The sequence below is a fragment of the Phyllopteryx taeniolatus genome, chromosome 6 (genome assembly GCF_024500385.1).
Source record: "Phyllopteryx taeniolatus isolate TA_2022b chromosome 6, UOR_Ptae_1.2, whole genome shotgun sequence".
NCBI lineage: Eukaryota > Metazoa > Chordata > Actinopteri > Syngnathiformes > Syngnathidae > Phyllopteryx > Phyllopteryx taeniolatus.
Window position 1 is genome coordinate 9626564 of NC_084507.1, and position 15846 is coordinate 9642409.

A 15846-nucleotide genomic window follows, 5' to 3' on the forward strand; every position below is an offset into this window, starting at 1 on the left:
ATGGGGGGGACACGTCCCATGTGTCTTTGTTTTCATGTGGCATGATTCAATATTGGCTGTTAACTTGGAGAAAGGGTTCCCAATGGAAGTGTATCCCCGCGAGGAAGAAACTCACCTGTTACTCATTCGGAAAAATTGTTCACTGAGTGATTTGTCCACTGCCAATGAACGAAATATATCTCTAAATAAATGATTCTGCCCTGAGTGGTTTGTTCACTGAGACCGACCGGCGTCCCTCCCCCGCCCGCACGGAGGCTGCGTTTTTTGCCGAAATTTCACAAGTAACAGCACGCTACGGTTCCACTCTCGGCCGGCACGCTCGCGGCTCAGCGCAACTGACCGGGGAAAGGAACAAATCGGTTCATGAAGTTATTCAGTACATTCACTCAAAAGATTTATTTGGTTGTTTGAACAGATCAGTAAACAAACGGCACACCACTAAATGCACGACTCAACCCACTTTGCTTCTAATCAGTTCATAAAAGCTATACCTGTAATAACATTCTCATTTTCTGTAGCTGAGAAAAGAGAACGTATAACTTTTTTATCCACTGGAGACAGCCCTGATAGGAACATAGATGAAGATTTAATTAGATGTAAAATCTTTTTGAGTTCATATTTTCGAGCTAATACTACCATTCCAAAATGTTCATGTTTCGCCGGTGAAGCTATCGATACTAGAACTCCCATTATTTTCTGACCCCCTCAACCCTACAAGAGCTAAGCCACATGGCTGCTAACTAACAAATAAACCAGTCTTGAGAGTAATTTCTACATTTGCAGAACAAATGGGACCATTCATATGTGATTAAGGATATTAGGTTACAAAAAAAAAAGTGGCTGCCCTATGGTAGAGAGAGAGAAATGGCTGCTCTCTAGGGGTTCTAGTGTTAATTTGTTGAGTACTATAGGAGTGTGCTTGCTGTCTTTGTGGTGCTAAAATGTGAACGTCCTCTGTATATCCAGTTTTTTCCACAATTGCTTTCTGCCAAAGTTTGAATATGCTTAACACCGCAGTTAGAGGGTGCACCTTTTTTGTTTTATTTAGCACTTTTTTTTCTTGTTTTTTACCTTGTTAGCTTGTTTTGTATCTTAGGAATTCTACTTGGTCTTCTTTCACATATGAAAGAAATGTCATTTTAACAGTTGTGTCAACTCATAATAAATCACTGTAAGCTGGGTGTCATTGAGGTGTGTTCAGTAGGGGTATGCTTCAAGTGCTGTATGTTCTATCAAGTGGCTGTGACAAGAGAGATAATTTGGAACAATGACAATGTACCAGGCTCGAGAGATCAACCCTTGTGCATCATTTCTCACAACCACAGTTGGTTGGCACTTATATCTGCCCCGTTGTCTTTATAGACCGACAAAGGCTGGTGTCAAAGCAGTAAAAACTATTAGTACTGCAGGTTCTTGGCTTGGTGACAACTGCTCGTTGGAGTGTTGCGTGTTTTATTGCGGCCTTCTGGACAACTCTAAAGATGTACGATCTTAAGTCCTTTTTTCTGTTGTTGTGCTGCATGACAGACAGGAACGCTTGATTCACAGTGGTACAGACCAAAAGGCTCCACCTGTGAGAGCATCTACCCAGCTGAAGGGGACACTATCCTGTGTTTTTTTTTTTTCATTTTATTTTAATTTATTGTATTATTTTTTTTTTGCTTTCATCGCTACCTTTGTGGTTATCTCTCACTGCAGGCAACACTGTGGGCACCTGTGGGGATCCTGGCACGCCTGCACATGCCAGCAGGGAAGCAGGGAACTTCAAAGTGCGAAGCAAGGTGCGATTCACCTGCGCAGTAGGACATACGCTGTACGGCTCAGCAGAGAGGATCTGCTTCCCCAATGCGACGTGGTCAGGCAGACAGCCGTTCTGCAAATGTAAGGGAACGCTCACAATGACCCTGTGATGTGATGTTTGCCACAGTGAGCCAGTGGAAGAGGGGATGAGTCTTAGAACAATTCTATATACACATTTTCATCCCACTCATGGAAACAAACACCTAAAATCAAAATCACGTCATTAAATACAGTAAAAAGATGTGTGTGATCATGTTGTCTCGATATTGTCCAAACGGGGCCTGAAGCCACCAAAATTCCCCAAAATATCAAGCCCAAGTTAGCACTATATACAATGTATGTGCGTCATACAGGCATATATGTATATGATTTGCATGCAACGGGCATATACAATTCCACACAAATATTGAAAAGCACAGTACAAAACAGTTGAATTGCTTAACTGAAGCCTGGTGTTCAAGCCTGCACATGGCTGGGTGGCAGCTTTTGTTTTGATTAGTGATAAATGATAGTGGATTTTAAAGACATTAGCTGAGAAAACCCCAGCTCTTCATCTTGCATAAGTAACCTCCTGGGCTTCGACCGGATATTGAGGCACATTTTGGAGTTCTTTTCTCTCCTCTGCTGTTGGCCAGCTGGGAGCAGTGCCAGTGTCATTTCTAATATGACAGGCCAACACAGCAGACCCTCTGAACTCCTCTCTAGATGTCTGTTTTCCCTTCAATCTCTCTATTTTTCTCTCAGTCTCGCTCTATCGCTCATTTCCTCCTGTCAGCCTTTTCTCTCACTTTTCCCCAGATTTTTTTCCTCCTGAATCTTGTTGTCTGGCCGCCTCTCGTTCCATGTCTACTCTTGCCTCTGTCCCTCCTCTGTCTCCTGACTGAATTCGTAATGCGAGCGTGTGTGTGCACATGCCTAATGAGGATTACAGCACCTGGTGGTGTGTGTGAGTGATGTGCTCGAACATCCATGAGCGTGTGCTTGAGCTCATGTGCTAATTGTCAAATCTCCACAGTCACCACAACATGTTTGTTTCCTGCATAAATCACTGTTTCACATTTTCCAGGCAATTAGGTGATTGCAAAGGCAAATCATTTTTCTAATTAGGCTTGATCTTGAGGAGAAAAAAAGCAAACAGTCTTTTTCTCTCTCAATGTTGTCTTGATATTCTAAAATATTGCACGGATTTCTACAGGAAGTTGATTTGGCATGATATTTTCTTGTGTTTATATTGGAGTTAAAATGTTGCTACAGATGCTGTTTTGTAAATTCAAATAGTTTTAACTGTTAAGCTTGAAAAAGTAAAACTCAGTTCTCGAGTTTTTTTACTTGTATTGGATCTGTTTAGATGGTGCAGGAGGTACAGTGTAGTCAAAAACTATTATAGTCTATTATGCATGCATTCACACACACCTTTTTATAACTCATAACTCACTTAATTTCTTTTGATTGTTGTTGTTTATGCCTCTTGACTTTACAAGCAACCATTCTAGACATGAAATTATGAAAGTGTATATATTTAAACATAACAGTTAACCCCTCCCTACTTCCTGTGTTGAGGCCCTATCAGTGGTCTGATGGAAATTGGCTCAGCGCAGCTCCTGCTCCGCTCATTAGTATTTCTAAAGAAAGCTGTGACACTATGGATTAAAGGTTCTTTGCTCGTTCACAGCCTCTTAAAAGAAAAACAAGATTCCCTGCATGCGCTTATTTGAGGCAAATAGGCATAATCAGACTTGGAAAAAAAAGAAAAACAATCCATTAGCTCCAAAGCAAGACAGCAATTATCTCATGAATCAATATGGGTATTAATATAATATAAAACAGATTTTGCTAAAGCCCTTCAAACACCTGGAGACCACCACAACTTATTTCCCAGGCCCTCAAGAGGCACTCAAATGTCAAGTTGTGAATTCAAGATATGGAAAATGGGAAATACACTATTATTTTTTGCCTCCGACCCTCACCTCCTCTCATTTCTCACCTTAATTGCAGCCGTGCAGTGCGGAAACCCAGGAACACCTGCTCATGGCCGCATTTCCCGTGTGGATGGTACAACCTTCTCCCACTCCATTGTTTATTCTTGTATGGAGGGCTATTTCCTCTCAGGCTTGCCCACACGCCAATGTCTGGCTAATGGCACGTGGTCTGGCATGGCTCCAAACTGCACATGTGAGTATTTTATGAACAAGCTTTGTGTTTTTGAATTCACTTTAAAGGTTTCCCAGCTGCACAATATTGAGCATAAAAGGAATGGTGATATGCAAAAAGAGAAAGCACATTCTGGTGTTTATAGTGAAAGAAAATAAATGATTTGTGACTGACAGGTGAGATGTGCTCAGTTTGAATTAATAGACCGTACAGCAACCCATAAGTCATTTTCATATGGATGTAGCCAATTGCGTTATTGTTTCTTACCAAAAATACAACTGTGAATTAAATGAATGAATTTGTGACATTTGCATAGGTGTGGCAGAGATACAGTACGCACACACACACAGACACACACTATAATTGTCATGGCTCTGATTGTGAGTTACACACAATTAACTCAGTCAGTCATTGTTCTAAATCTCCATGATGAGCTTTGAAAAGTGGCTGAAATAGACACCTAAGACTTAAAGCAGCAGATAAATCTTGCAAACCTCCCCTGAACTGTCAACCTTTTTTATTGTCTATATCTCTGCAAATGAGCCTTTTTGTAATTAGGCAGTTTGGCAAATTACATTGAATTCAAGACTGTGAAATAAATTTCACAGCGCCGTCTTTCAAATATCCACTACGTTCTCTTAGCTTTTCCTTTTGTGATAGTGACTCACACAAGCAATATTAGCAATTACATTGATTAATAATATTCAAGCATGCAGAAGGAGCTGAAGATGATGATCCTTTCAGTGGTCACTTGAGGCACATCAGCACCTCCGATGCCTGGATTGTTTCTGTATGACTTGATGAAGGAGCCATTCATTTTTATGGCACCCCGGCAAATGAGTTCATATGGTGCACTTTGTCTGTCTTATAGTCAAGACGTGTGGGTTTGAATGTCCTTCCTGTTTGCGTGCTCTCCCAATGCTTACAATTAAGTAAGATTAATTGGATCATCTTAATTGTCCATAGGTGTGGATGTGATTAGTGAATGTTCGTTTTTTTATATGTGCCCTCCAGTAAATACCACCTCTCGCCTAAATTCAGCTGAGATAGGCTGAAGCTCACCTAAACCCTTAATGAGAACAAGCAGTGTAGAACATGGATGGATGTTACTAGGTAAATTCTCATGGAGAAAGAAAGAGAGAGAGGGATAGAGAGAGGAAATGTTACTTTACACTGTTGGTGGCTGACAAATTGAATTTTCAGAGCATGTTGAAGAATTAGCGAATTAGCTGGAGTGCACTAGAAAAGACACTCGCTCAGTGAACTGTGAAGTTACGCCATAAAGTGTTTTTCAAAATTAACAGTAAACACTTTTTAACAATTATTCCACTAGACTGGGTAGTTGACAGTTGTGTTGATTTGTAATTCCTTTTTTAGCATTCTATACTGACGCTGTCCTTTCTTTTTTTCTCTGCTTGAGGTTTAAGGTTAAGATTAGATGCTGACTTCATGCCAGCATAGCAATCAGTGTATTGGATGAGCTTTTAGCATTGACCTGGTTTCCTAAATGTTGTGTGAATGAGCATTCCAGTTGCATTCAACATCCCAGTCCCTGGTACCCAAAGATACACATGGAGAAAAATGTTAAAGAAGGAAAAACCCACCGTCAAATAAAATGAAATTGACAAAAGCAATCATGAATATAATTCAGTCAAAATTAACTAATGGCAATCAGACTTTTTTTTTTTAAATTGCCATCCGTTTAAGTAGGTGATAAAGAAGATATGCACATTTAAAATATAACCAAGTTTTGACATCTTGTTCCCCATTAAGGGTACTATTTTTTTTATCAAGCCAGTTTCATTAGATAATCAGATAATTCTCTCTTTCTATTACGTTTGTCAATTATTTCAGTGACTATTGTGGGTTTTTCCTTCACAGGGTACCAGCAATTTTGTCCTTGTGTGAATAAGTCATACTTTAATGTAGATTAATGTAGTAGTAATTGAAGTGCAATATACATTATACACAAATATTTACAGTTGTTCTTCCATAAGGGATGAGATTGCAAAAATGTGGAAAAAATACCGCAGTCAAGTAAAGGAGAGACACAATACAGTTATTGACTTAAAAACAAAAAAAGACAAGTTGTTGAAGCAAATTGCCTGCAGCTTTTTGACATTGTGTTGGCATTGTGTTTTGGGGGATTTAATAGACTTGGAATAGGTTTCTGATTGTGTTTACTTATCTCCTCAGCATCCAGTATGTAGGCTTTTTTTTCCAAAGGTGTTGTAGTTCATACTAATTGACATTGCCTTCATCAACTGACTTTTTATTCCATCCTAACTGCCTTGGGCTTTTCTTTGGAGGAATCTATAATGTTTAATTCAAGATAATGTGCAGCAGCATAATTTTAGCACCTCACCTTTAGTGGTTGTTTTGCATGTTAACATCAGGCTTTTGCAATGTACACAAATGTTTTCAAAGTATAATTAAGCTAAAGCTGGTGCAGTATAATGGGAGACAATACCATCTTTAACTCTACTGTAGGTTTAGACAATAAGAACAGACATCCGGTCTGCAATGAATTGCAGACTGGCCAATTGTTTGTATGCTTGAGATTTGGCACTTTGTGACTACAGAGTCCAGCATTGTGATCTAATAGCAGTTCCTGTCTTTCTTTTAGACATATAAACACCTTTTATAGCCCTGAGAACACCTTTTGTTCTCCTTTCACTCCAGTACGTGTCTCCTTTATACACTACGTTCCATGACAACAAAGACAACATGTAAAAAGTAAAAAGCTTGCATATCTTATGCAAAAAGGGCATCAACACGAATGAAAATATTAAATAAAATATTCTGTTGTATTTATAGTGTGTTATGATCTATTCATTTTTGCTTTGAATGTAGGTGTCAAGCTTGACAAAATATCTTAAGTGGCCATGAATGTCTGTGCTCAGTTGCATTTTAAATACATTTTCATAGTTGTTGAGTACTTTGCTATGAATGGACGGACGGCTGGGCAGGTGGGAGTACAGATGGATGGACAGATAGATACTGTAGATAGATATACTTTATTAATCCTATGAGGGAAAATAAGCATCCTGACAGCCAAGCCAGGATGTTTTTCCAACATTAATTAATATCACGACAGAGGCAGTAAAAAGAACAATCATATGCATCAAACTGGCCTCTTACATGAGGGCGAAAAAGTCAGGCAAGATTTTTAATAAATGAGTGCAGATGAAGGCTGAAAGTTGAAAGAGGGCCTGTGAAAAGCAAATAAATTGATGCTGGCTGGATCCTTAATACCCATCAGATAGAATTAAGTCAATACCTGGCATCGTAATGGGCAACACAGCCATGAGCTAGTGTTTTAGCGTACTATCAAGCAGCTTTTACGAAGGCAGGTGGTAAAATTGTCAAACCCCTTGTACATCAAAAGTATGAGTTTGTTCTACTTGTATAGTCTGTCATCAATCACAAAATCCTAATCCTCAGGTTTTTAGTGTGTGTGCGTCTATACCCCTCGCATTATATTTAGATACTTTTATGATGCACCAGTGTATCGTTCAACCCCACAAACATTCTAAATAAATGTGCATGTGAGACTATTATTTTTTTATGTGGCAGTAAGAGACAGTAAGATTGGTAGACTAACAATAAATTGTTGGGAAAAGTTGCCCTTTCCTTTATTCACAACTTCAGATTGCTTTCAGAAGTGAAAGTGAAAGAAACGTGAATGTCAAAAGGTTTTTGTCAAAAATAAAATGTATCATGAAAAACAATAATCTGCAGTTATGAATAATTGTCATCATTTTGTAAGTAGCATTTCAAAGTTGTTCTTGTGACATTTCACATGTCCTGATGCCTATGCTTTCTCCCTAATGACAGTGATCACTTGTGGTGACCCAGAAATCCCAGCAAACGGGCTTAGATTTGGCGATGATACCTCCGTGGGCCACAATGTAACCTTTATGTGCCAGCCCGGTTTTGTGATGATTGGAGGGGACCACAATGTCACCAGGACCTGTACCAAAAATGGCACGTGGTGTGGCACCATTCCGACATGCAAGGGTAAGTTCCGCTCACATCGCAGTGTACAGTGATGGTATACAGTACTTTTAAAAATATTGAACTAACAATACCATTAATGCCAAACCCACAGGCAGAAAATGAGAGAGAAGATGCATGAATAAGGCATGAATTAGCCAAACTTGGAGTAGTCATGATCAAATCTGTGACTGCTGGTGCATTGCTTTCTGCTAGCGAATTAAAATCCATTTTATGTTTCACAGTATGATATTAATATAGTATATTACCATTTTGGCCACTAACATTATGGACACAAGAGTTTGAAAGTATGTTCTGTTTGACTGAATCAAATGTATAGATGTCTAGATTAGATATATAGACTGTATACGCAACCAATAATATGACACGTAGTGATTTAGGCCCTGCATACGATGTCTAAATACAGTCGTACTCACCAGTATTGGCAGCCCTTCACTTTTTGCATAATCTGTATAATATCTTCAGAAATAAATGGAAATGTACCAAACATACATCATCAGGATTTTTTTAATAGGAGGTCCAAAGTAATTTAACAGAATTTTTTTTTTTTTTCCATCTTAAATATTTTAATAACAAAAATAGAACAGCTTGTGCAGCAAGATTGGCACCCCTCCTTAATATTTGGTTGCGCACACTTTGGCAGTGAAGACAGCCTTCAAACGTTTCTTGAGATCAGGACTCATTGCTGGCCATTTTAAAACAGTCAACCAAAAAAAAAACACTGAACATGCAAATTAAGCCTGACTTTCAAGTACAAACTCCAATAACAATGAAGTTGGGACGTTGTGTAAATGTAGATAAAAACAGAATACAATGATTTGCAAATCCTTTTCAGCCTACAGTGGGTACGGAAAGTATTCAGACCCCCTTACATTTTTCATTCTTATTTATATTGCAGCCATTTGCTAAAATCATCAAGTTCTTTCTTTTTTTCCACATTAATGTACATACAGCACCCCATATTGACAGAAAAAATGGAATTGTTGAAATTTTTGCAGATTTATTAAAAAAGAAAAACTGAAATATCACACAGCCATAAGTATTCAGACCCTTTGCTCAGTATTTAGTAGAAGCACCATTTTGAGCTAATACAGCCATGAGTCTTTTTGGAAATGATGCAACAAGTTTTTCACACCTGGATTTGGGGATCAGCTACCATTCCTCCTTGCAGATCCTCTTCAGTTCTGTCTGGTTGGATGGTGAACGTTGGTGGGCAGCCATTATCAGGTCTTTCCAGAGATGGTCAATTGGGTTTAAGTCAGGGCTCTGGCTGGGCCATTCAAAAACAGTCACGGAGTTGTTCTGAAGCCACTCCTTCGGTATTTTAGCTGTGTGCTTAGGGTCATTGTCTTTTTTTAAGGTGAACCTTCGGCCCAGTCTGAGGTTCTGAGCACTCTGGAGAAGGTTTTCGTCCAGGATATCCCAGTACTTGGCCGCATTCATCTTTTTCCCAATGTGTTGCTGACTGGCTATTACACTCAAAATACTGGCATTTCATTTCCTCATTGTTGCCACCCATTCAATCCACACTAGTAGCCAGCTGCAGCGTTCATCCAACAACATCAAAAACATGAGGAAAAACTTGCTTGAATAGACTTATTTTAATAACCAAATTAAAAAAAATTAGGACCTTTGTACTTAATACGCAAACAAAAACACACAACACAGTGTGAGAGGAATGAGGGTGAAAGGACAAAGATAACTGCATTTCTTGCAGCGCTGGCTGATTATATTAACAAAATAATTTATCTTGGCTATTCTTATGATAAAAAAAAAACTAAATCAATTCCATATTACGACAGTGTTGTAACTAAAGCATTCTGATACAAATACAAATTTTCCTAATCGTCAATTTTTACTATTATGTACCAAAGAACACATTCACTCCCATTTACGCAGTGTCCCTGAACGCACCTCACACACTCGTGCAGTTGCGATGTATACACGAATGGCAGCCACACTGAATGGGTTCCCGAATACAGCGTTTTTACCCCGACATTTGAATGCTCGTATATAATGTGTTCAGCCGGGTTTGTCCAGGAAGTCCCTGACAAAATTTGAATGAAAATGAACTTTCGGTAGTTCTCGATTGCCACCCTGCCCATGGTCCACTGTACTGTATTAATAACCAAAGGGGAACAAAGCAGACAGTAGTGGACAGAACAGAAGGAGCAAATTCTGGTAGAAAAAAAAGACTAATTGGGGAAAGATATTCAAGAAGGAAAACAATCTTAAACTAAAATGAGAGCGCAACATGCAGTCAACCTTGATAATGTGTGGTGTTTCGTCAAAATCTTGGCCTGTCGCCTCTCTGTCATGTACAATAACAAGTACATGCTGCTTACATACTGGGGTGTAATGAGATTAGCCAGCAAGGTGACTCAGAACTTCCTATGTGGTCACGCACATATCTTAAGTGTGCTGATAGCAGGCGTGCCAACGAAACAGAAGGCTGTGGGCCTGTAAGAGGAATGTACACTATAATCAAGGCATATTTATTCATATACATTTTGTGTTGCTTATTTTTTTCAAAAGGATACAATTCATTGCCTAATTAATACAACATCTTACATTTCTTGGCAACACATTTGGGGCTCAGTAAAACAAAGCATACATATTTTATAGCACTTAATGAAGGTTATAATTGTTGACTGTGACACATTTCATCAAGAGTTCCACGTGCACTTATGTGGCACTAAGCCAAAGTTGAAAGTACCTTTGGCACCTGTTGATGGATAACCAACCAGTCCTCTTTATTACGACCAGGATCACTGTATTTACTCTCCAAAGGTTTTTTTGTAAATGCTTGTGCTCTCTTTGTCGCTGCAATTCATAAAGTAGTAGGATGCACTACAACCACGACTGTCGGTCCATGAGCAAATACATCATGCCATGATTTATGATGCCTAGATTACTGTGTCTGTCGTCGCAACCCAAAAGTAAGTATTTGCATGATTAGAAACTTGTGTAACAAACAGTTTGCAATCATACCCCACAAAGAGAAAAGTCTGCCAGGCAGATGGTAGCCTCGTTGTTGCTATGAAACTGTTCCCAAGCTGCTGCCTCAGTTATACAGAACAAAGCAAGTGTTGTATTTGCCTCCTGAGAATGGGGGGAAACAAATGAAATGTGAGAGAAAAATAGATTACAGGAGATTGGCATGCACACAGAGAAAATAAGATAGAGAAATGCAGAGACATGTTTGACACATACTTGCACACCTGAAGACAATGTGAGTTTTAAAAAAAAAAATAAGAATAGGTTTTATGGAACATACTGTACAACTATAGAATCTGATCAAAAACAACAGCAAGTGAATTTCATGGTCTGTAACACTGGATGTGAATATATCATCCTTCCACCACCATAATAAATAGACACAAGAAAAGCAATGAATGAAAAGCATGTGTAAAATAAGTATTGTATATATTAACGATGGCCTTTATCATTTCTAAAATGTATTGTCTGATGCAAGTGTTACACGGGATAAATGTAACATTATTTTCTTGATCAAGGTATAATTTTGATACTGCTCTGTTGGATTTTCTGTCCAGTATTTGTAATCAAATAGATTAGAATTCAAAAAGGTGTTTTGCTGGCACATAGGTTTAGCTCTTCTTTTTCTTTTTCCACCTTTTCTTAAGTTGTTCTAATTGGTGTGAGATAACATTTGCCATGGCTAATTGCTGTTACGAGGAACTGCTTTTTTAGGATAAGACACTTCTTTCCCTCTTCTTCCAATGTGGAACTTTGAAATTGACCCTAACATGAAATACTGCATGCTAGTGTTCAATTATTTATGGGACCGGCTGGCCCTTGGATGTGTAGTTGGTTGCACTGATGGTTGTGTAACAGTTACTCAAGGCGGATGAAATAGAGAGCAAAAGAATGGTGTAGATGTGTGTGTCCACGCACGCAGGGGCAGTTTCTGATATGGGCATTCTTTGGGGGGGATGCACTCCACCCCCCTCCAACAAGGACTGCTACTGCATGCACGTTTCTGATAAAGGTGTGCAGCGCTCCGAATCTCTTTTTGTGCTTCTTGGGGATGGTCTGGTGGAGAACAACCTAAGGCTGAAAACTAAGTTGTGACAGAGTTGCAATGTGTAAAACCCCTGTGACACACTTGTGATTCCTCCAAAACAGATGCTAGCTTCCAGCTTGTTAAAATCAATTTCATGTTAAAGAAGAAACCTAACATTGATCATGTCACAAAATAACAAATAAAAAAATGCAGATTTTTTTTGTAAGACATTTATTTTTCTTATCCAGCTTGGGTATTTGGAAGCAACTTAACACTAAAAACTCAATTTACCTTGCATACAAGGGTTGTCAGAAAGGTTCCAGGACTGATAGCTATATTTTCTAGCTACAGTTATGGGCCCTATTTTCGTGAACGGCGTAAATCTGGCATGGCAGGTGGTGCAACTGTGTGCCAGGGGTGAGTCAGACCGGTGTTGGTAATTTCATAGACCAGTGCAGCCCGGTGGATCTGAGAGTAGGTGGTCTGCACCACTGTGGGAGTCCTTACAGCCGACTTCATTCGCCACCAATAAAACTGGCTCCTTTCATTCCCTTGTGTCGAAATGACAGTCTCACATGGAGGCCTCTCTCTGCGAAAGAGGACGATGCATAATCGGAGCGATCCATGCTTTTGGCAGGTGTGGCAACAGACAATGTGAGCAGATATATATATATATATATATATATATATATATATATATATATTTAAAATGCATTTTTTGGCACCTTCAACTCAAAAGAACTTCAATTCTTTTTAAATTCTTTTGTGTCAACGTAAAGTTGCATGCAACTTATTTCCCATGTATTTTGCATCAGACAGTTAATAACTTTTCACCTTGTAAACGCAGCTTAAGAGTTTAGCCTTCTTCACTGCACAGATGCTTCCACACCGCGGACGCATGCACCCACACGGGAGCGTTTAATTGCCCAGCTGTCTCCCTCGTGCACACGCAGACACTAAAGTGAGCACACCTTCGCGTCTGCTTGGGCCGAGGCGGCTGCCAGAGCGCTGTCAGCTCCTGCTGACCTGTATGCATTAGTCAGCCAGCCAGAGGATCCCTCTGACTCACTCCACTGCTCTCACTTCTGCAACAGCACTTATTTCTCTCAAGGGGCAAATGAATAAAAGACTGACTAAAGAGAGGAGTCTGATTACTAAATTAATTCTTTATATTAATTTGGGCATTTCTCTACATCATGGGTCATTAGGACGAAGCGCGTATTCATTTTTTAAAAGTCTGTCATCCGCTGCCTCCATTTCCTTGGCCTATCTCTAAAGGCTTTCCAGGAGAAACCAGAGATTTGATTTGATTCCTTACTGCATGAGAAGATATTCAGGCTATCAGACAGTATTGCCACTTGTCTTTTTATGTGGCTGTCTTTTCTTTTCTTTGATTCATCTTAAAGTTTAGCGGGAGCCAGTGGTTGGACTCGATGTTTGAAACCAACATAATTTGACCAGTTGTTTTCTTTTCAGTGTATTTTCTAATGCTATTCTGCTTGGTTGAGAGCCAGTTTTCTAGGGAGGGAGGGAGAAAGAAAGGAGAACTAAAAGAGATAAAAGAGGTTCACTTGTGCATCCTTTTGCTAGTCAGTAGTAGTCATGCTGTTTGTGCGGCACAGACACGCACACACAGACACACACACACACACACACACACTGCAGATGGATGACACATTATAAGTCCTGCATCCTCTTTGAATCCCTAGTTTGGCACATTCAACTAAGGCACTAATGCTGCCTACAACTATTTAGGATAATGGGGATACCCTTTACTTCGCCATGGTTTCTGCTGGATTCCAGAGCCTTTATTTATTGTTTTTCAATTCATTTTTCCCTCATTGATTGCTGATCGGATTAGCCAGCCTGCTCCTTGAAGGTCGACTCACTGATCCAAAGCAACAATCGGCCTTGTTTAAAGATAGGAGCAAATGTAGAAATATAATTGGTTGTAGCTACAGAAGCGACTTACATAATGTCTCCTACACCTCAATGATACTCAACCCAAATTGTAATTACATGCCCTTATTTTGAAATGATAGAAAATGAAACAGTCCCAATGTGTTATGAAGATGTTGTACGTTCAAGTGTGTTTTTCTTAGCAGTGTTTACTCAGTGATCCATCTCCACTCTTGTGTTTAGTATTTGTTAAGTCAGTGATAGCAGCATCTGTCAAAGGTAATAAAGAATTTTGTGGACATCACACACTGTTGGCCCCATTTATTTGGTGTTATTCCCAAAGAAAGAATGTTACCTCTTTCCAGAGCAATTGAAAATACAATTTTTTTTTTTAAATCAGGATACTTGCACACAGAACTGACATTTTGACAGGCTGTGAAAAAGACATTCTGCTCAATGCCGAAAAAGTCAATTTCGTTCGAACCCTTAATCCAGCCTTTGTTTTGTTTTTCCTTAAACACATTTTTCTACATCCCTTCCATCTGTCTCTTACTTTGCCACAGGAAGACCGTTGGTATTACAAACAGTTCACAACCAGATCAGCGTTCTACTTTACAGCTTCCAGCTGGGCATTTTAGGGAGGCAATCCAAAGTGAAGTGCTTCTGCCTCTAGAAAAAGGACATGGGAGTCCAAATCTCAAGAGACTCTTTGCTTCCTCATTAGCATGAAAGAGAAAGAATTGCAAGTGAACCTGTTTTGACTACAAAATTGGGGAAAATGGCATTGCTAAACAAAAACAAGCAGCGAGAACAACTGTAGCAACATCAGTACGCTGTTGCCATTAGCTTAGTCTTCACAGTATATCATACATTTTAAAAGATTTAATGCTGTATACTGCTGCAACATGTCCAGATGGAAATGTTTTTGGATCAGCCGCCAAAGTAGAACAATAGGTGGGTGCCATCTTGGCATGAATCCCTGAAAATTCCACAGTGGCATGTTCCACATTTGCTGTTATTCTGTAGAGTCTAACATAATGAAACTAAATGTCCTGCGGCAGGAAAAATATCTATCATTTCCCCGTCATATACGGTATACTCAACCCAAATGTGATTTCAGTTTTTCACCAGATTAGATTTGAATAGATAGCTTGTGGTGTTCCCTATGTACTGATTTAGTGTAAAAGGTCCCCCCCAGTATGTATTGCTGCTATTTCCAGCATGTACCAAAACATGCATAGCTTATCTTGCCAGAAGACGAAACCTGAACTGCGAACATGCGTGTAACCCTTGAGGTTAGTGTATAGGTCAACTAAGTAATTTTGTCAGCCAACTGCAAGGTCATTGTGCATCAATGTTGTACAGTGGTTCTGTATGTATGAATATGACTTCAAGGGTGGGGGGTGGCATGGAGGAACGATGGCTGTTTGCATATATACAGTGAAGTGCTCTACCTTACGTCTGTCTGCCTCACAGTTCTGCGAATGGTTGTTTGTTTGTATGTGCCCTGCGATTGGCTGGCAACCAGTTCAGGGTGTACCCCGCCTCCTGCCCGATGATAGCTGGGATAGGCTCCAGCACGCCCGCGACCCTAGTGAGGAGAAGCGGCTCAGAAAATGGATGGATGGGTGCTCTACCTTATTTCTTATGTAATCATAGTTTCCGTGAGACGAAAGTGCTTTCGAAGTGGACCATGTACCCCAGACTGAATATCATAATTCAGATTCAAAACACACATTTTAAAGAGTATTGGCTGAATGAGAGATGATGTCGGTTCTACGCTTTAAGAAAGTGCTCCACCAAACCTCCGCCCCCTTCATTGTTAGGTTTACAAAAGCTCTACAATTTAAAACATGCATTATAATTGTGCAAACATTATAATGCATAATGCAACTCACCTTATTCCTGCTGTGCCTTCTAGTTTAGCAGTGCACAGGCATCCCCAGGGCCTTAAA

General features: G+C 39.6%; 1 protein-coding gene across 4 annotated transcripts in view; it reads left to right on the forward strand.

Moving 5' to 3' along the window:
• LOC133479563 (CUB and sushi domain-containing protein 3-like) overlaps window positions 1-15846 on the forward strand; it is a 283130-nt gene that overhangs the window by 228633 nt on the left and 38651 nt on the right. For all 4 annotated transcript variants that reach the window (XM_061776717.1, XM_061776718.1, XM_061776719.1 and 1 more), the window contains exons 57-59: window positions 1699-1881; window positions 3796-3972; window positions 7789-7971. In XM_061776717.1, the coding sequence (XP_061632701.1) occupies window positions 1699-1881; window positions 3796-3972; window positions 7789-7971 (543 nt within the window). The remainder of the gene's footprint in view (window positions 1-1698; window positions 1882-3795; window positions 3973-7788; window positions 7972-15846) is intronic.